The sequence below is a fragment of the Cricetulus griseus genome (assembly GCF_003668045.3).
Source record: "Cricetulus griseus strain 17A/GY chromosome 1 unlocalized genomic scaffold, alternate assembly CriGri-PICRH-1.0 chr1_1, whole genome shotgun sequence".
In the NCBI taxonomy this organism is placed as follows: domain Eukaryota; kingdom Metazoa; phylum Chordata; class Mammalia; order Rodentia; family Cricetidae; genus Cricetulus; species Cricetulus griseus.
In genome coordinates this window covers 45,182,642-45,204,460 of record NW_023276807.1, presented here as the reverse complement: position 1 = coordinate 45,204,460, position 21,819 = coordinate 45,182,642, and the positions used below count along the sequence as shown (strand labels likewise).

General features: G+C 36.6%; 1 protein-coding gene across 4 annotated transcripts in view; it reads left to right on the top strand.

Annotated features, from left to right (window-relative positions):
- Positions 1 to 21,819, top strand: part of Vps37a (VPS37A subunit of ESCRT-I) — a 43,583-nt gene that overhangs the window by 8,496 nt on the left and 13,268 nt on the right. For 2 of the 4 annotated variants that reach the window (XM_027391209.2, XM_027391208.2), the window contains exons 2-11: positions 4,819 to 4,893; positions 6,410 to 6,524; positions 7,260 to 7,360; positions 10,068 to 10,293; positions 12,331 to 12,401; positions 13,737 to 13,864; positions 13,948 to 14,006; positions 14,084 to 14,152; positions 18,757 to 18,900; positions 19,828 to 19,908. In XM_027391209.2, coding sequence (XP_027247010.1) covers positions 4,819 to 4,893; positions 6,410 to 6,524; positions 7,260 to 7,360; positions 10,068 to 10,293; positions 12,331 to 12,401; positions 13,737 to 13,864; positions 13,948 to 14,006; positions 14,084 to 14,152; positions 18,757 to 18,900; positions 19,828 to 19,908 — 1,069 coding nt within the window. Of the gene's footprint in view, positions 1 to 4,818; positions 4,894 to 6,409; positions 6,525 to 7,259; positions 7,361 to 10,067; positions 10,294 to 12,330; positions 12,402 to 13,736; positions 13,865 to 13,947; positions 14,007 to 14,083; positions 14,153 to 18,756; positions 18,901 to 19,827; positions 19,909 to 21,304; positions 21,640 to 21,819 lie in introns of those variants that run through there. The other 2 variants (XM_027391210.2, XM_027391207.2) reach the window with 2 other exon arrangements.

Below are 21,819 nucleotides of genomic sequence, written 5' to 3'. Positions count from 1 at the left end.
TTTTTAAATAAAAATTCAGGCAGTAATTGAAAATCTTAGTGACTTAAAATTTTATTACCACAAATCTAAGAAGGTACAACTTAGGTGAATTTTCTAAATGCTTTTTTAAAAAATAACACCTAACACATTAAGCAGTTATTTTCCTTGTAAGCTTCTGAAGCCTTTACATATATGATCTTGCTTAATCAAACAATATAACAAGGTAGATGGCTACTTTTAATATAACCATCTCTCATTACAAAAAAAAAAGGTTCAGGAACTTGATGGGGAATGTTCTTTTTTTATTTTTAACTCCTTTTTATTTTAATTAGAAAATTATTTTATATGTCAAACCCAGGTCCCTTTCCTCCCCTCCTCCCCTGCCCCCCACCAACTAACACCCTACCTATCCCATACCCTTTCTGCTCCCAGGGGAGGGTTAGGCCTTCCATAGAGGGTCTTCAAAGTCTATCTTATTCTTTGAGATAGGGCCTAGGCCAACTCCCTTGTGTCTAGGCTCAGGGAGTATCCCTCCATGTGGGATGGGCTCCCAAAGTCCATTCCTATGCTAGGGATATTCTTCTGTGTATATGGTTTGTCTTATTGGTTGATGAATAAAACACTGATTGGCCAGGCAGGATGATAGGACTAGGAGACAAGGAGGAGTCTGGGAAGTGTAGGCAGAGAGGAGTTGTCATGTGACCCTGGAGGGGATGTAGCTGGGCAGAATCAGTATATAAGCAGGGACAAATTGCTCTCTTCTTTGCAGAGATGCTCAACAGTCGAGATGTAGGACGCCAGAGAAGTAAGAGGTCCCTGGACCTTTCTCCGGTAAGATAAGGCAGAGAAAGGTGGCTGCAGAGTCGGGCCAGAAAGCTTATCCAATTTCAAGTGTTTTAGTCACTGTTCTGTTGCTGTGAAGAGACACTTACAACCAGGGAAACTCATCATGGCAGCATGCATTGTATTGGAGCAGTAGCTGAAAACTGTATTTTGATCCACAGGCCAAGTGAGAAAACAGGGCCCAACATGGACTTTTGAAACCTCAGATCCCACCTCCAGTGACACACTTTGCTCCAACAAGGCCACACCTGCTGAAACAGTGCTACACTTCCTAATCCTTCTCAAAGAGTTCTACTCTGGATGACTAAGCTTTCAAATATATGAGCCTGTGGGGCCATTCTTATTCAAACAACTACACCAAGTAAAATGGTACATGTGGGATTTGAACTCAGGAAGTTTGTCTTTATTAAGCCTTGCTTTCAGTCACTAAGATGCTCTGCTTGACATGAACTGGTAGAAGATTCTTTCCTTATTCATTCCTTGTGCAGGTGACATCTTGGTAATGTAGAGGAATAAATGAAGTTAGGACTTTGTTTTAATACCACTTACTTTTGTGGCATTCATTCAGTGGAGGAGGGGGTCACCCTAAACCCAGTCCCCAGGAGACGCTTTCATAAGAATCATGAAAATCCTGGTGCTGATTATCTGCTTGAATCCAGCTTAGCTATTTCATATTTGAGAGTTTCACACACTGTATTTTGATATTTATTTCTTCCATACTACCAGGTCTTCCCTTCTCTACCCACTCACCTGAGTGCCCTCTTTTTATTTTATTATTTTCCCATCAAATTCACTTTGTGCTATCTGTATATTCTCGGATGTGTGGCTTTCCACCAGAGCATGACTGACTAAGAGGTGATACGTTTAAAGAAAGCTAGCTCTCCCTCTTCCAGCAGCTACAATTGCTAGTAGTTCCTCACCCAGTGGGTGGGACTGTGTGTCCACCTCCCCTCTTCATGCTAGTATTTGGTCTAACTTAAACTTGCATGTGGTTTGTGCATGTTGTCACTATTCCCATGAGTTCACATGTACAGCTGCCTTTTCATGTCTGGAGGATATTGCTTCCTTGTATCTATCAACCACCTCTGACTGTTACAGTCTTTTTTTACTCCTCCTTCACAGTGATCCCTGAGCATTGGGAGGAGAGGATTTGATACAAATGTCCCATTTTGGACTGAGAATTCCCTAGTCTCATATTTTCTGTACCTTGGTCAGTTGTAGGTTGCTTTGTTAATCACCATGTATTGCAAATAGAAGCTTTTCTGATGAAGTTTGAGAGATGCATCAATCTATGTATGTAACACTAAGTCATTAGGAGTTTACTTCTGTGTCATTTAGCTGTTCTCCCCGAGACCTATGACATGTTTAGCTGCAGATTCTTGTCCCTGTAATGGTGCTAGGTATGGGTATCATGTTGTGGAGAGTGTGGTAAATACAGTCAGAAAGTGGTGGTGTTTCCCATTATGTTTGTGTCACTATTGCAGCAGTGCCAAAGCCTTGCCAGTCAGTCATCATTTTAACATGCAGGGTTCACAGATGGGTAAGATTAATGATTACTTTTCTCTTCCAACCGTAATTGATGGTAAGACCCTATCAGCTTGGACCAGCAGGCTGTTCTTCAGTGACAGATCTGTGAGTGGGTGGACCTGGGATGAAAAAATAAAGAAGACAGGAAACTTGGGGTCATGAGGTCTTGCATAAGCTGATGCCTTATGCCAAGCAAGTTTACTAAGAATTATAGCATCTTATATACAATTTGCAGGGGGAAAAGTGGTACAGAGTCAGCAGAAAGCTAATGGGATGAAGTCAGCAGGAAGCTAATCAAGCAGTGTTGTACAAAAGGAACTCAGGATATCTCAAGTGTGTCACAGACTGAACACACAGTGGCCTTGGGACTGATAACCATAGCCTCCTTGGGAGAGTCGTTAGATTCCCAGGATGAGAAGTTGCTGCTCCCCCGATGCCCTGGCTTCAGGCCATTACTAGCCTTGTCAAGCATATTATGGTTTTAGACAAGGAACTACTACATTACTTCTCCATTTATCAGGGCATCAGGTAAAGCATTGGATCACCCTGCTCCCAATCCCTGTTGCTGAAGACACCATATACTTGGGTCATAGAACAAGGAAAATAAAAGCTGATTCTGACCTGGAAGCTCTGTCCCTTATGACTAGCTTTCATACTGCTGGAAGGTGCTGCACATGCTACTGAAGGAAAAAAGGAACCATCAAATTTCTTAGCTATTTTTGTCAGTGACAGCCTCATTCCATAAGTATTCTAGGGAAAGGTTTATTTACATCTAGAATTCTCCATTGCTCCATCCCAACTGTGGTGGTTTGAATGAAATGGCTCCCATAGGATCACATATGTGAATGCCTGGTCCCCAGTTGGTGGAACTGTTTTGGAAGAGTTAGGAGGTGTGGTCTTGTAGGAAGTGTGTCACTGGCAGAGGGCTTAGTTTCTCTCTCTCTCTCTCTCTCTCTCTCTCTCTCTCTCTCTCTCTCTCTCTCTCCCTCTCCCTCTCTCCCTTCCTCTCCCCTTCCTCCCTCTCTCCCTCCTGTGGATCAGATGTAAGCTGTCAGCAAAAGCTAATGCCTGTCTGCTGCCATCCTCCCTGCCATGATGGTCAAAGGCTAGCCCACTGAAACTGAACAACTCCCCATTTTAATTATTTCATTTATAACTTGACTTGGTTATGCTGGTGCTTCACAGCAATAGAAAAGTAAGACACCAACACTTAGGAACCTTTTGAAGTACATAAGATTTATATATTTGAGAGGCTAGATTTTTATTAAAGGTTAGAAAGTACAATAGTAAAAGATGTTAGTTTGAAATAACAAAAAATAACAGGAAGTAAATCGTTATGCATTTGCTAGGCCTTTCCTGAATACTAAATGAATGCTCATGAATACTAAATGTCCTCTGCTGTATCAACAAATGAGTACTACTTTGTGTGCCCCCTTAGAACCATTAGGAATGGTAACGTTTCAAGTGCACCCCCAAAGGTTCCTATTGCTTAGCTTTTAGCTTGTAGGATGTCAAATTAGAAGGGCTTTATATCGGGAACTCTGCTCTGAGAGTGTTAACAAAGATTCCCAAAGTAGGAGCTCAAACAATATAGAAGCTTATTTTGGCTCTTACGTAGAAGAAATTTAAGCCAGGCGTGGTGCAGGGGCAGATGAACTTCTGTGAGGTAAAGACCAGCCTGGGCTTCATTGGGAATTCCAGGTCAGTCAAAGCTACATATAGTAAGTCTTGTCTCAAAGAAAACAAAACAAACAAGCAAACAAAACCAAGAGTCTAGCAATTTCATACTTACCACGGACCCTAGCTAATTGTTTCATTGCTATGTAGTGCCCACCACCCATTCATGGGATGCCTCAAAGTGGCTATTACTGTGCAAGCCTGGCATCCAGACAGGTGGCAGGAGGAAGGCAAGGAAGGCAGAAAGAGCTCCTAGTAGTTGCAATTCCACTGTAAGCTGCTTCTCTGGAAATCCACTCCTCTACTAACCTATATTTTTACTGGCTGGGACATAAAGTCTGCAACAACAGCTAGTTATAAAAAAGAGTTTGGTAATAGAGTGTGGCTACCCAGAATAAGGCTGCTTGGGGGAAGAGGAGGGAAGGTGGAAAGCAGCCATCAGCTGGTATCTTGCCACTCCAAGAAAATGCTTGACCTGTATTACCCAGAAGGCTTGCAGGTGCTTCCAATGATAAATTGGATAAAATTATATTAAATCAGTCTAAGATTCATCTGAGGTGTCCTTGTATTTATTCCTCAGAATCTTTTCCTAACCTTTGGATATTTCAGAATATTATTGCCTGCATATTTGATAAGGCAATTTTCTCTCTAGATGTGAATTATATCAGCTATTGAAATGCTGTACTTAAAATTAAAAAATTTGTAGGCTATAGCATTTAACATTTGGTTTTGATATTAGCAGTTTTATAACATTGATCTCTTTTTATGTCTTTTCCAAATTTTCTCTTACAGTATAGCTGAAATACAAAAAGATGTAGAATACAGATTGCCATTCACAGTAAACAACTTAACAATTAACATAAATATGTAAGTAGAATTCTATTTTTATGTATTAGTTTTTAATTTTTGCTGTGTGTTTTAATAGTCAGACAATATTAATGTGTGAATAGAATTATAATCTATATTTCATGTAATAGGAACTAACTTTTTGGTTTTGATTCTAGTTAATATCAGACATAAGCTGTTTAAATAAACTTATTCAAAGTAACAGTAACATAAAGTAGTGCTCATTTTTTGTGAAATAAAAACTAGATGGCTCATTGCTTATCACATGGACACAGGAGGCCTTATTAAATTCTAGTTCTCTGAATAAATCAGAGGATAGATATATAGCTCTGGCAAGAATTAAACTACTTAACTTGACAAATATGACCTTTATGAATCTGTATAGTAGCCTTACAAATTAAGATGTATTATAGACTCATAATGAATGACTGTGACATGAAATCATTGTCTGGTTCTAAAGGCCACTTATTGCCTCTTTTACAAACTGATTTAAAAATCTTGAGCTATAAAAACAAGAAAAAAACAAAAAAACCTTCAGCAGTATAAATGAATTCATTGACTTTTCCATCCAATGCCCAGGCAGATGTAGATAGGAGAGTCCAACAAAATCCAATTTTTTATTTATTTATTTTTCAAGACGGGTTTCTCCATAGCTTTGTAGATCAAGGCTGGTCTTAATGTCACAGATACCTACCTGTCTGCCTTCCAAGTGCTGGAATTAAAGGAGTCAAAATCCAGTTTTTGATAATGCTGTCAAGAGTACTTTCCTTAGCCAATATATGAGCAGAAAAGCTTAAAGGGAAATATTCCGAGTTTTCAAAACTTGGAAAATAGAGTTCTGGATTTAATAAATTTTACCAAAATATTTCATAAGCTAATCTTAATTTGATAGTACTTAAAAGGTTAGGTCTTTTTACTTTTGAATTATAAGCTTTTTATTCTTACTTGAAACCACATGATTTTACTTCAGTGTGAGGACAGGTGTTAGCTCAGCATTTAGGAATTAGATAACGGAAGGCTCAATGACAAGTGCAGTAAGTAGTTCAGTCCTAGTTACTTGCTTTACCCCTTTTCTCTTTATAGTGCATGATGCTGAGGTAATTCTATGTAGGGTTTCATAAGTGAAACACACACATAGCCAGAGCTATAATCCACTAAATAGCCAGGTGGGGTTTTGCATGATTTGGTGTACATGTGTGCAATCGATTTTTTACCCGAGATTTTCATTTAGCAAATTACATTATCTTTGAAATCAATTCATTGACATGCTAAAAAGACTGTTATATAATACATAGAACGCATATTCCATGTTAAAAAGAATATTGTATTGAATTACTGTGTTATCTTATTGCCAAAACATAGCCTTTCAGTCTGCTGAATATCTATAATAAAGCACTTGTCACTAAAGAATTAATCCATGTAAGTCACTGTGAAAGTTTAATTTGCTTTTAAGTAGCTTTGTTTTAGGATTATGGTCACATGATATACTGTTTTTCATTTGTTTGTGTTTTTTTTGTGTGTATTATTCCTTTACTAGATTACTTCCTCCACAATTTCCTCAGGAAAAACCAGTGATTAGTGTTTATCCACCAATAAGACATCACTTAATGGATAACCAAGGATTATATGTTACCTCGCCATTAGTAAGCAATGTATGTATATGCTACAGTTTATTTCAGAATAATCTTAACACATTTATTACATTTTTGCCTAGAAATCTGAAGTGTACTGAATTTTTCATTTTGAAGTTAGTAATCTTAAAAGCTTCCTTAAATAATACTATTTACTTAAGCCTATGACTTGAAGTTTTTGGATACAATGTGGTTAATTAATGTGTCAAGATTAATGTGACAATGATTATTTAACTTAAATATACCTCTGAACAACCCCAAATTATTGTAAAGTGTGAAGTACAGGTATATTTTAGCTCCATTATTGAGGAATAGACTTTTAACCTGATTTGTTAATTACCAAATAACTTACAGCATCGATTCTATAAGAAAGTGTTGTAAGTCATGGATTGATTTATGTTGTTAGTATGTTGACACAGTACTCTTTGCTTTTCTGTTTATTTTTCTTTATTTTATGTGTGTTAGTGTTGTACTTACAAGTACACCACATGTGTGCAGTGCCCACAGAGGCCAGAGGAGAACATCACATTACCTAAAACTGAAGTTACAGAGGTTTTGAGCTGCCATGTAGGTGCTAGGAGCCCAACCTGGGTCCTCTGCAAAACATTAATTGCTCTTACCCACTGAGTAACCCTTTTTCCTATTTATTCTTACCCACAAACATTGGTTAAGATTTCAATGACATCTGTTCCCATAAAATTTTGTCATCCTGTTTTGAGAGGTTATTTTGTAATTATGTATTACTGTTACTTTCAGTTTACAATGCACTCAGATCTTGGAAAAATTGTTCAAAGTCTTTTGGATGAGTTCTGGAAGAATCCTCCAGTTTTAGCTCCTACTTCAACAGCATTTCCATAGTAAGTATATTTATAGTATGTAACTTTAGCACATATTTTTTATTTATCACAATTGTAATTTAAAGGAATTGATGTTTAAATCAAAGATAGCCTTCTGATTGCCACATACTCACCCTTCATGCCCAGAAGCCCAAAGTTTTCAGTGGGGGCTGTGTATTTCTCTTGTAACTGTTTATTCACACATTCTCTTTCTGATAATAGGTACATGGTACTATTCTTGAGTTTCTTTTTGGTTATTTCCTATGGGCCTCTTACTATAATAGGTGAGGGTTTTAACTGTCAACAAAATTTCCCCTCTCCTCCTCCTTAGTGAAATTATATCATGATTTCTACATAAATCTATTTGGTTTGTTACATGACTCTTTAAGTATTAAGCCGTTGCTGAGCCAAACCTTAAAAGCATTCTCTCACCAGCCTTCCTGGAAGCCCTATAGGTTTGTTGTTGTTGTCTAAAAAGCAAAAAAGGCCATTAGATCTTTAAACATCTATAGGTCAGAAGCAGGTGGAAAAAACCACATACTAGCACAAATAGATCTATCTTTTTTCTGTGTGTCCTAGGAATTAATCCCAAGGTCTGTGTGTGCTATGCTGTCTTTACCACTGAGCTGTGACTCTAGCTCACTCATCTTTCTTTCTGAAATTCCTTCTAAGTCTGATATTGCATCTCTTAGAGCTATCTTGTTTTCTTATTGTGCATTTTAATATTTTTTTTGACAAATACTACAACATTGTTCTCTAACATAGTTACTATACCAGTGCTTACTTACATACACAATGCCCATTTATCCATGCCCATTTCCAGTATGGGATATTGTCAAAGTAGATCTTTGCCCGTTTCGTAAGCATAAAAAATGCTTATTTAATTTTAGTTGTTATCCAACAGTTAAATTGAGCATCATTTCCTGTTTTTAAAATGCCTAATTTTATGGATCTGTAGACCTCTTTCTGTTAAGTTGTTGGAAATTATATATTAGAGAAATTGTCCTTCTATGTGTGATATGACTTTCACTGTTCTCATCTTGATTTATGTTAGTTATGTTAGTTGGTGGTGCTGGGGATAGGGCCCAGGCCGTGTTTTGGTTTTTCGAGACAGGGTTTATCTGTGTAACTGGAACTTACTCTGTAGACCAGGTTGGCTATGAATTCCCAGAGCGCCTGTCTCTGTCTCCCGAATGCTGAGATTAAAAGTGTGTGCCACCATAGCCCAACTAATTTTGTTTTTGCTAGAATTTGTCAATATTTTCTCTTACAACTCTTGAATATGGAATTATAGAAATCCCTTCATACCTTTCCTGATTTAAGGTTGAAATATTCCAAAGATTTACTTTAGTCCAAGATTTTAAAAGCTGTATAATCCTTGATCTATCAGTTTTTATCCTATTGTAAACATGAGCCCTTGGCTCTTACTTACCTTTTGCCAAATAGTACCACACTGTTTTTCAACTACTCTGTTTTTATTTCCAAACTTATATTTATTTCAAAATCTTCCTAGCCATTCACCAATGTTGTGCTTTTATTTGTTAATTGTATAATTAAGGTCCTATACCTTATTTTGCTGTGTGGAAGAGGTAACATCTCTTTATTTTCCTCTTTCAAATTATTTTCTATCTCATCTTGCATATTTTCCATGTAAACTTTTAGTGTCACTAAGGGAATACTTTAAAATCCCATAATGGATGTTTTCTTCTAATAAAATGTTCCGCTCAGCTGTGTGGTGGTGATCCCAGCACTTAGGAGGCAGAGTCAGGTCAATATCAGTAAATTCAAGGTCAGCCTGTAAAGTGAAATATTTTAATAGTTATTAGTGTTATCTCCAAAAATCTACCTCAGCCTCTCTTCTTTTATATGAGAATGACTGATTGAGTTATTAACTCAGATGTTTGCATTTATATGAATCTTCAGTGTTCATCTGTGCCTGAAGTTCTCCTGATTCTTTTATAATTTAATTTCTCCTCAATTTTTTTGTTGGTTTGTTGGTTTTGAGACAAGGCCTATCTATGTAGCCCTATGGTCTAGAACTCTTTGCAGACATGGCAGACATTTCAAGGCATGGCCTTGAACTCAGAAATTTGCTTGCTTCCACTCCCTAGTGCTGATATTAAAGGTGTGGGCCATTGAAGCTGTCTTCTTCTCACTTTAATGGGAGGAAAGATGTTCATTTTAAAACATCTTGCTAAAATATTGACTAAATTACTATCTGATCAAGTAAATGGTTTGCTACTCTTTAAAATATATGTTTGTGTTTACACATGATTCTGTTTGTAATGTTTTTTAACATTTTAGTAGCTCATGTGTATATTTAATTTTTCTTTCAAAATCTCTAGAAAAACAGTCTCAACTTTAAGGTAGATTTTGCCCAACATCAAAAGCCTCCTAGCAGCATTCACTTGCATAAATTTTCTGGATAAAATGCTCTCCATAAAGAAACAAAACTAAATGATGTCACTGGAATACTGAAAACTCAATAATGACTAATATGTCTTTTTACAGAGAGGAATTGGATTGTTTGCTTTCTGGAGCATTTTTCCTTCTTTTCATAGAAATCACCCTTTATTTTTGAGATCTTGTTGTTTATAATTTATATAATTTAATTATGAAACATTTGCCCAAAGAACTTTCCATATGTGGAAATGCATGACTATTGTTTTTTAGGACAACTTAGGGATAACTTCACTCCTAATAAATTGTCTTCTCTTTCTTTCTTCAGTCTGTATAGCAATCCAGGTGGGATGCCTCCTTACCCTTCTCAAGGTTTTCCGTTTCTTCCTTCATATCCTCCACAAGAAGCTAACAGGAATATCACATCTTTGTCTGTAGCTGACACTGTTTCTTCTTCAACCACAAGTTACACCACAGCCAAGCCAGTGGCTCCTTCATTTGGCATCCTTTCAAGTCTGCCTTTACCTGTTCCCACAACAGAATCTTCAGCACCGGTTTGTATTTTCAGGAGTCTATATTTTGTGTCGGTGAAATAGGTATTCAGTTGGCTAGCATTTATTATGTCCATCTACTAAGATAGCCATGAAATAAAAGATAAATCATACCTATCATCTCAAATAAAAATCTCAAAAAGGTAACCAATAAGGAATTGCAAACATAGAGCTTCTAGAGATAGATAGTCGAGTTGTGGGAGACAACTGAGGTCATTGCGCCCAGAGACCAAGTAGAAGTAGTAAGGAAATGATATTCCAGTTTTTTACTTTATCCTCAGTGCTTCAGACCGCACCCAGTGGATGCTCAGTGAAAATGAGGTAGATAAATGGACAGATGATTTTATGCTTGAAGCCAGACAGATTTTTAAAGATGGCTATAAAATTTTGAGGATAACAAGAGGTACAAAGCACTAGGTGATTGAAAACATTGACAGAGGCTTTGCACTATATTCCAGGTGCAGTTTGTAAAGTTGGCTGTAGTAGATCTCTCTGCCATGTAGGATATACTGGACAAGGCACACAGTGTGATTATATAGGAGAAGTAGCTGTCAAATTAAAGATCTTTTGGAGCATGCTGAAGGTTTCCAACATTTTATTGGTTTAACAATTGCATGTTCATGAGTGAAACTGGTAGCTGTTCTCATGTAGGATATTGTAGAAAAAGGAGACCAATATTTTGTGCATACAGTATATCTGTAGATTTGGAGGCTGGCATAATGGTTCAGGCATTAACAGCCCATGCATTCACAAAGAACTGAGTTCGGAACCCCAGCACCTACCATGTAAATCCCAGCATGTTATTCCATGCCTATAATCCCAACACTGGCAAGTTAGGTACAAGATTTCCTGGGGTTTGCTAGCCATCCAGACTAGCCAATTAATTAGTTCTTGGCTGTGTGTGAAACCCTTTTGTGTCCCCTGTATGCACCCTGCCTCCTAAAAAACAAAAAAGTTCAGAACTGATTGAGAAAGGCATCCAGTGTTGATCTCCGGCCCGCACACACACCTATACCTATACTCACATATGCATACACACAAACATGAATATATATATGTATATATATATATATATATACATATCCATTACGTTTAACATTGCTGATTTTACAGTTTATAATTATTAAGAATACAAACCTGAATAGATTTTTTCTTTTTCCAAAATTTTTCATCATTGTGTTAATAAAGATTGTGAACAAACTATCATTTATTGGGTTTTTTGAGACAGGGTCTCACTAGATAGCTCTGGCTTTCCTGGAACTCACTATGTAGACCATAGTGCCCTTGAACTCAATAAGATCTGCCTGCCTCTGGCTCCTGAATGCTGGGATTAAAGGAATATGCCACCATACTTGGCAACAAACTGTAATTAATATATTAAAAATTTTAGGGAAAAATTTGGGGTGTTTTAATACATAAACATCATAAATATTCAAATTGGTAGTGTTTTTCATCTATCCTATTATCTTATTTGACTTAAATATGTAACTACTCAGTGCTGGCAGTTTAGTAATGTGTGCTTAGTGCCTTTACTTGAAAGAAGTTATTCATTTACATCTATGAAATCCACAGATAATTCTTTATACCTATTACAGATCTTCTCAGGAGATTTATTTTATAATCATATACTTACACACAGTCCAATACAGGGTCTTCTAAGGCTGAAACCCCTTCCCGTCAAAAAAGATAAACTCATATGGGTAACAGTACGTTGAGAATGGAGGCATACATGTACAGAACTCAGCCCTTGGGAAGAGAAGGCAGATAGTCAGAGTTCCAGACCAGCCTGGACTAATTAGTGAGTTCAAGGTCAGGCTGAACGACATGGCAAGACCCTATCTTGAATAAGTATAGTAAAAGTACATTGAGAAATAGACAGATATGAAGGAAATATATGTACATGTGAGGAGCAAAGATGAAGTTGTGATACGGAAAGCACCAATAGATACAATACTTTAAAGTCTATATAAGATAAATGTGATAAAGTTTATATAAGGTAAATAGAGTTGAGATTTAATATTCTTTAAAACTCTTCTTTAGATTAACCAAAATGGTTTTGGCTATAAGATGCCGGATATCCCTGATGCATTTCCAGAACTTTCAGAACTAAGGTAATAAACTTGAAGAGTAAAGAAGGTCCTGTCTGTTTTGTTTATAGTTTTGTTTTCAAATGAAGTAAAATGATTTAAAAGTTTTTCACTGTCCTTTTACTGTGGTTGTCTTAGTGGGTAAGTGGTATAAATCAGCTTTAGTATGATAAAGTGTAACATGACTTGTCTATAGCTAAGGATTGCTCTAGATGCCAAGATGTAATAATTACCAAGGTAAAAAAAGTTCTTTTCTCTCATGTAACTTGCAGACTTTGAGACTCATTTGTGAATATATTAGATTCTGATACTTTCAAAATATATCCTTCATTGTTAACCTTTAATAGGTTAATGTTGTGTATAGATGAGTAGACTAAATTTATCATAATATCTGAAACTAGCTTTAGAGCCAAATTTTTGTTCAAATTTATAGCAGATAATGTGGCGTGGTTCAGGTTTAAGGTACCATTTTAAATATAATGTAAGATGTGCTACACAGAAAGCATTTTCTGGTCCCTTCATTTAGTGGGGTACATATGGTACCCACTAAGGATTTATAATATCCATAAAGGCTACTGTTATTTAAGACCATTGAATGTAATTAAAAATTTTCTTTAACTTTGTGTCTTTAGAATATATTCTACCAGGATTATACAGATTAAATCCTGTGAACAATCCTGTAATATATATAAAAAAAATGAAGTTTGACATTATTTGATCCAGTATTTTAGTTCATGGGTAAACCTCAGAAATAATTTTTAAAAATTCAAGTCCCACAGCAGAAAAGATACATTACATATATTTTATGGGTTCGATATGCATTATAATGTTTAACTGCCAGGAAATAAGACTGTTTTTCTGTTTTCCTTTTTAAAAGTTGACCTACTATAAAAACTTATGAGAATATCAGCACTACAGAAAGAGAAATAAGATAGTGCCATCACCCTCCATTATTTCTAGTCGTCCACATAGTTCTGACTCATTTCTGTGCTCCTCTATCCAACTCTGTTGGGGAACTGTGGGTATGAATCAGGCTTGCTCTCTATGGCTTCAGCAGTTTCTTTCTTTCTTTTTTTTTAAGCACTGCAGTGGCCTAGGCCCTCTCACGTCAATCAATCCTACAGCTTTCAGTCAGAGTAGTCTTACAAAGGCATTTTCTCAGCTGAGTTTTCCTCCTCTTAGATGACTCTAGCTTGTGTCACATAAAAAAAAAAAAAAAAAAAAAAAAAAAAAAAAAAAAAAAAAAAAAAAAATTAACCATCACTCTGGTCAAGTTGGAAAATTGAACATTTATTATCATGAAGAAAAACTAGATGACTGATATTTACTAACAGTTTTGCTTTTTGTGTTGTGTCTTAGTGTGTCACAGCTCACAGACATGAATGAGCAGGAAGAGGTGTTACTAGAACAGTTCCTGATGTTGCCTCAACTGAAGCAAATTATTACTGACAAGGAGGACCTAGTAAAAAGTATTGAGGAATTAGCAAGTATGTTTCCTTTTGCTTTAATTCATAAGTACTGGGAAAAATATGATCTGTGCTGGGAAATAAGCCAGAGATTTATCTTACAGGAAAAAATCTCCTTTTGGAGCACAGCTTGGAAACCAAAAGGCAAACCGTTTTAGATAAGGTGAGTTACTGATCGTTTTTAAGACATTTTTACAGTTCAAAAATCAAATTAAATAGCAATTTTATGTTTTCTTTTAGTATGAATTACTTATACAAATGAAGTCTACCTTTGAAAAGAAGATGCAAAGACAACATGAACTCAGTGAGGTATGATCAACTAGTTATTTCTGGTCTTCATGGGAGCTGCTAATCTGCAGGTGCTTAGTCACTTTCCTTGCTTTCACTTCATCGGAAACTGTTTATTGCCCACCACATCCCGGCTTGAGATAATTCTTGAAATACTTAAAAATATAAAATAAAGAAACCCTTCACTTCCCCAGTTCCTCGAAATGTGCTCAATATAGAATTTCTAGTGATGATGAATTCTCTGAAGTACACTTAAAGTATGGATTTTTATTGGGATTTCATTGAATCTGTAAATAGCTTTTGGTAAAGTGGTTGTTTTCATAATTCTACCAGTCCTTAAGCATGGGATGTATTTCTACTTTCTAGTGTCTTTCTCTGTCTCTTTCCTTGGTTTAATGTTTCCATTCGTTCATTGTCTTTTTTTCTCTAGGTATTTTCTTTTCTTTGAGGTTAGTATGAATTGGAGTGTGACATTGAACTCTTTCTCTGTATGTTTGTTAGTGGTGTATAGAAAAGCTACTGATTTGTGCAGGTTGTTTCTGTATCCTGCCATGCTTCTGAACTTATCATTTCTAGAAGTTTTTTGATAAAAATTTTGTTAGCTCTAAAGGGTAGTATCATGTTATCTGCAAATAGAGATAGATTGACTTTTTTCAATATTTGTATCCCTTTAATTTTTTTCTCTTATTGTTCTAGCTAGTATTTCTAACACAATATTAAAAAGGAGTAGGAATAATGGGCATCTTTGTCTGGTTCCTGAATTCAGTGGGGTTGTGTTTCTGCTTGCTTTTCTCTGTTTAGAGTGATATTAACTACGAGTTTCTTGTATATAGCTTTTATGTGTCCAGGTATGCTCCCTCTAGCCCTACATTGTCTAGGAATTTTATTTTGAAGGCATATTAGAGTGCTCCTTCCATAGATCTTTGAATATCTGGTAGCATTCTGCTGTGACTCCATCTGGCCCTGGACCTCTTTTAGCTGGTAGGTTTTTTTTTATTACTTTGTGTTTTGTTTTGTAGACTTCTTGGTTTAATTTTGGTGGTTTGTCTAAATCTAGAAATTCATTCATTTCTTTTAGGTTTTCCAGCTTAATAGAGTACAGGTATTTAAAAGTATTCCCTTATGATATTTTGAATTTCTTTGGAGTCTGCTGTAATGTTTTTATATCATTGGTGATTCTGTTACTTTGGGTCCTCTTTCTTTGTTGTAAACTGGGCAAGGGTCTGTCAGCCTCATTTAACTTCTCAAAGAATCAGCTCTTAGATTTGTTGATTCTTTGTATTATTTTCTTTGTTTCCATTTTATTGATTCATGCTCTGATTTTTATTATTTCTTGTTGTCAGCTAGGTTTGAATTTGATTTGTTCCTTGTTTTTACAAATTTTTGAGTTACATTATGTCATTTATTTGTACTCCTGATATTTTAATGTAGGTTCTTAGACCTATCAATTCCCTTTGTAGGACAGCTTTCAGTGTGTCCTGGATGCTTTATTTTATTGTGTCTTCATTTTCATTTAGTTCCAGGAAATTTTTTTCTTTCTTTCTTGATTTCTTCTTTGACCTATTTATCATTCAGTAATGTGTTGTTTAATTTCCATGGGTTTATGGATGTACTAGATATTTATTTGCTGTCAGTTTTGAGTTTTACAGCATTGTATTCAGATACAAGGAGTGATCTCAGTGTTTTTAAATTTATAAGGATTTGTTTTGTATCCCAGGATGAGTATTTTTTTTTTAGGAACGCTTCCCTGTGCTGCTGAGTAGAACATGTATTGTTTGGTGGCAGAGTAGGATATCCTGTAGCCACCTGTTACATCTATTTGATGTATGAAGTCAATTAAATTTTATGTTTTTGTGTTTATTTCTTTTTCCAGATGGCCTGTCTGTTTGGAGAAAGTTGAGTATGGAAACTACCTGTTAATAATAGATTAATTGAAATTTGTGTCTCTAAATCCAGGAGCACATTTTTAATGAAATTGCACGCACCAAAGTTTGACACATATATGTTTAGGATACCAATGTCATCTTAGTTAACTGTAAGAACATTCCTCTCTCTAACGCTAAAGTGTGTTCCTCGGAGACAACAGGTAGATGGATTTTGTTTCCTGATCCACTTAATCAGCCTGTGTCTTTTGATTGGAGGTGGCACAACCCACAATTGGCTGGGTCATCCCCCATCAGTTACTAGTTAAGAAAAATGCTCCATAGGCTTGCCTGTAGCTCCGTCATATGAAAGTACTTTGTTAATTCACGCTCCTTCCTCTCAGATAGATGACTCAGTTTGGGTTAAGTTGACGTAAAACCAGCCAGCACAGGTCCTGATATTTTATCTTCTGATTGATTCATTCTCTTTTAAAGATGTTCCTTTGAGTTTTCTAGTCATTAGATATTTTAATTTCATTTTGATTTCAGCTCTAGTCTTCAGTGTTTCTATCTCCTGATTGAATTCTTTCCTCAAATATTGTATTGTCTTTGCCATTTCCACTAGCCTTATGATTTTGTTTCCTTGTGCATAACTCAGGCAGGCATTTATTCTTTTTATGTACATTCTTTCTCTTTAAGTTCATTGAGCTATTTCTTTGTGTGTTCTTTAAGTTCCTTTGCCTTTTAAATTCTCTGTCCCGGGATTCACCTAGGTTATTCTCATTGGCAACCATTTCTACAGGACTGGTAGATTTGGAAAGAAGATACTGGCCTGATCTTTCATATTTGTAATTTTGTGATGAGATCTGGCCATTTGGCCTTCTTTTGTTAGTTCTAAGTCTGATATAATAAGAGCATGGTAGAGCAGAGGGAATGTAAGTTTTGGGTTTGGCTTAGAGGTTGGAAATGGTTTGGGAGGAATGAAATCTTGGGGATGAGGATACTGGAGTGGTATACAGGGTGTGCCTTCTTGCCCATGTCTGAAGTGTGGGAGTAGATTTATCTGGATGTGCTGTGGAAGGGCCCTGTTGGTTAGAGGGTAGAAGTGGTCAGTCTTGATGGAAGCCTGGAGATTGGTTTGGGCATAGACAGGGCTGGACAGACTCTGCCTGGGCACTGGATGTGGGTCCTGGGCTAGATGTAGCAAGTTGGCAAGTGTGTATGTGTGTGTGTGTGCACATGTGTGGTGGGAGGCTTTCATACAGACTCAACCAGACTAGACCCTGGAAAAGGAAGTGGGGGATCTAGCAGGGTGAAAAGTTAAAATGTGATGTGGGAGGGACTTGTGGTATGGTAGCAAGTCACTGGGGAGATGGTCTTGTTGGAAATAAGTTTGGGAAGGGGGTTAACCTGTTTGTTTGAACAGGATCTTTATATAGCCCCAGCTGTCCTGAAACTCACTATGTAGAACAGGCTAGCCTCAGAGTCACAGAGATCGGTCTGCCTCTATCTCCCAGTTCCTGAGATTAAAGGCATGTGCCATCACCCCTAAGAATTTTTAATTTATGTGTATGGGTGTTTTACTTTCATATATGTCTGTGACCCATGGGCACACAGTGCCAGAAGAGGCTAGGAGGAGGAGGTAGATCCTTTGAAACTGGAGTTAATCCTTGTGAGCCTCCTTGTGGGTGCTGAGAATCACTCGGGTCTTCTAGAAGAGTAGTGAGTGTTCTTAACTACTGAGCCATCTTTTTAATCCTCAAATAATAAGTTTTTAAATCAGTAAATATTAATGCTTCAACATCGTTCTTCTTTTCAAGATCTCTTGGCTATTCGAGATGTCATATGAATCAATTGCATTGATTCTCTAGGTCTTTGGGGTTGTTAGCATTGTCATAACAGTATTAAATCGTCCAAGCTTTCCAAGGTATGACCACTTATTTATCTTTAGGGTTTGTGCTTTTTTTCTCAGCAATGTTTTCAGTGTGCACATTGTCTGCTTCTATGGCTATATTAAATCCTTTTACTTTCGTCACATTTGGTTCTTTAGAAATGAATTACTGTCTAACCTGTATATTCTCTAGGAGAGACAAGAACAGGAATACAAGGCAAAGGTTGTCATTAGGTGATCTGAGTAGGTATTCTCACAATGATTAAATTCCGAAATATCCAGGGTATTATAATGGTTTATCAGCTTCTCACTTAATAGTTTATAGCTTGTGATTTAGTTTCTTCTGTGTTTGGTATCTGTACTTGCATTTTATGTCAACATGACACACATTATGTTCATCAGAGAGGAGGGAGCCCCAGTTGAGGAAATGCATCCATATGATTAGGCTGCACTCAAACCTGTAGTACATTTTCTTAATTACTGATTGATGGGAGAGGGCCTAGCTCACTGTGGGTGCTAGCTCCAGAGGGCTGGTGGTCCTGGGTGCTATAAGAAAGCAGGCTGAATATGCCATGAGAAACAAGCCAGTAAACATCATTCCTCCATGGCCTCTGCATCAGCTCCTGCCTTCAAGGTTCTTGTTCTGACTTTCTGATAATGAATAGTGATGTGGGAGTGTAAGCCAAATAAACATTTCCTTGCCCAATTGTTTGTTTTTTGTCACGTTGTTCCATCACAGCAATAGAAACCCTAACTAAGGTGCTATCTATCCAAGTATCCAATGTGAATATTGCTTTCTATATCTCAGTTGATCTGAGAAATATAAAATAATGAAATGCTTGATATTTGTTTGTTTGTATGTTTGTTCACAGAGTTGTAGTGCAAGTGCCCTACAGGCAAGATTGAAAGTAGCTGCACATGAAGCTGAGGAAGAGTCTGATAATATTGCCGAGGATTTCTTGGAGGGAAAAACTGAAATAGATGATTTTCTCAGTAGCTTCAAGGAAAAGAGAACAGTATGTAATACTCTTCAATTGAGGATAAGTGACAACATAATATCCAATTTCTTAAGTATATTCATAAGTAAAAACCTTTAACACATAACCAAGCTGGAGTTTTGAGTACTGAGTGGACTCTGAAAAGCCTCTTTGGGGAAGGATAGCAGCACCCTACTGTCGCTTTAAAACTGTTAGTTCTGAGTACATAACCAGGTAATCTCATGATAGTTCTCTTTCAGAAACAATAGTATCTGTAGCATTGTGTAGGAGCTGGCAAATCAGCTTAGTTTGAGCTTATTGTCTATAATATTCTCCTGAAAAACAACCTGTTTTTATAAGTTGTTTAAATACAGAATAACATATAGAAATTTAAAAAAAAATAAAAGAACAGCTTCTATTCTGGTGTTTTCATTGTATTCGAGGAAAAAAATCTACTTAACAATTTTATAATATTTATTGTAGTCCTAAATATTTATCCAGTATCTTTGAAACAATCATATTTGTTTGATATTTAATAAGTTTTATGAAATGTTTGTGTGGGGGTGTGTTTGTGTGAGTGTATGCTTGTATGCACTTAGCATGTTAAAGCAGACAAGGCAAATTTTATTCAATTGTCTCCTTTTCATGAGAGACAACTGAAATTCAGAGATGGTTAGTAACTTGCCTGTGTCTATAATATTAGTAAGAAATTGGTTTCTAACCCCTTCTATTCTGTATAGCCAATTGAAGTTTTTGTTTGTTAATCTTCCATGATTAACTAAGGAAGGGCTTAGTTTGAAATTAACATTTTGTTTTCAAACAAAGCTCAATGTATTCTGTATTCCTAAATTCTGAGGAATTATTTGCTATTTTCAATGTTAAAAACTTAAAGGAATATTAACAAATTAAAATAATGTAGGAAGTAGTGGAAAAAGTGACTGGTATTTTAAATAATTTGTCTTCTAGATTTGCCACTGTAGAAGAGCTAAAGAAGAGAAGCTTCACCAGGTGATTGCAATGCACAGCCAATTTCATGCTCCTCTATAGGTAAATTGCATTCCAGCTAGTATCTCAAGGCTAATACCAAGTATTCCTTAACTGAATTGTTCTTAGCAGTACCTGTTCACACTGTCATTGTAGTTGTTGTATGTAACAAAATGCTGATAATTGTATATTAAACGCATCACTGTGTAAGTAAGCCTATAGTCAGTTAAAACCTTAGTATTTTCTCAGTGTGACAGTCTCTTTAAGGAAAGTTAGCTTACCTGCGTGTTTCTCATTCTACCACCATCTACTCATCCATGCTCTTGGAGCCCTCAGTCTCTTTCCTTTCTCTTCTCTACTTGTTTTGGGGATGTTTTGTTTACAAAAGAAATTAATGCCCTGTATTAGTTCTATTGGTGTGATAAAATACCACATGCAAGACAAGTTTTTGGTGGAAAAGTTTGAGTTTATGGTTCCTGAGGGAGAGTTCATAGTGATGAGAGAGGCATAGATACATCAGGCAGCTGAAGCAGGAAGCGATGAGATGATATATTCAACCTCAAACATGAAGCAGAGTACAAATTTTTAGTACAGGGAGACTACAAACTCTGAAAGCCCACCCATAGTGATATACTAGCAAGGCTGCACCACCTCCTGACACAGCACTAAGTACTCAGATATCCAAGCCTATGGGGGACATTGCTCATTCAAACCACCACATACCCCAGCAACCTTAAATACAAGCTTATTACAAACAGGAATACAAAGACACTTGCTAGAGCCAAAATGAAGAAGGTATAGCCCAGTTACTGAGAGTAGAACCACTAGAAGCCTCACAGGAACCCAAACAGCTTCCTTCTCAGGTTGGCATCCTCTCCTTTTGAGTCTGGTTTTTGTGTTTGGATCCTGGGCTCAGACCCATTTCTTTCCATGTGCTGAGCAAGCCCTCTAGAGTGATCTACATCATCAGCCCTTATTTCTCAGTAACCCATCAACCATTACTGCTCATAGCAGCCTCTTGAGTTGTAATACAAATGTAATACAAATCCCTAGGAGAGATGAAGGAAATTACCTCCCCTGGCCTATTCAGTGTGGGCTAGAAATGAGGACCATGTATGTGGTCCTGTACACAGCCATCGGAACCACTTTAAGGAGGCACAAGGGGGATTCTTTGGAAAGAGAAGATGTGATGGGCATTTCTCATCTTTAGTTCAAATTGCATTACTACCACCTTTGGATCTTATTTTCTAAATTGAACTCATTTTTGTACTTTGTACAAAAGTACTGTGTACTTTTTGTGTTCATGCCAGCTCAACAAGTAGAAATAAAGTATTCTTTAGGAACATACTGAAATGTTTCCCTCCCAGTCGTTTCAGTAAATCTAAACCAGAAGACAGTATAAAGGAATGAGAGTTAATATCTTACATTAAATCTGAAGTTTAAATTTTTTTCATTTCAGATTTTCCAGAAAACATGAATCAAGAAAGAAATGGGACCCAAAATTAAGCACATTGTTTTATATTTATGACTTACAAATTGGCATTTCATGACCATGGCTGAAATCCAGATGCACTCTATAGATTGTGTACATGACCGAGACTGATTTTGTATAGATTAGAATGACTGCTATATTTGTTTTCAGAGATTTTTCTGCACTATTTGCACTAAAATGTTTATTGTTGACAAATTCTGTATTTAAGTTCCTCTGCTATTCCTGATTAAACGCCTATGCATGTAATTATAGCTAGTTTTTAAATATTTTATAAAACTACTGATTAACATTTATAGTTTTAATTTGGAGCTGCCTCATTTCTTTATCAAGAATGGTTATTACTTAGATTCTTTACCTGTCAGCCACAGAAAAGAGAAAAGACACCCCAACCTCCAAAACACAGACACACAGAGACACACTCCCTCCCTCTCCTCCCTCCCTCCCTCCCTCCCTCCCTCCCTCCCTCCCTCCCTCCCTCCTCT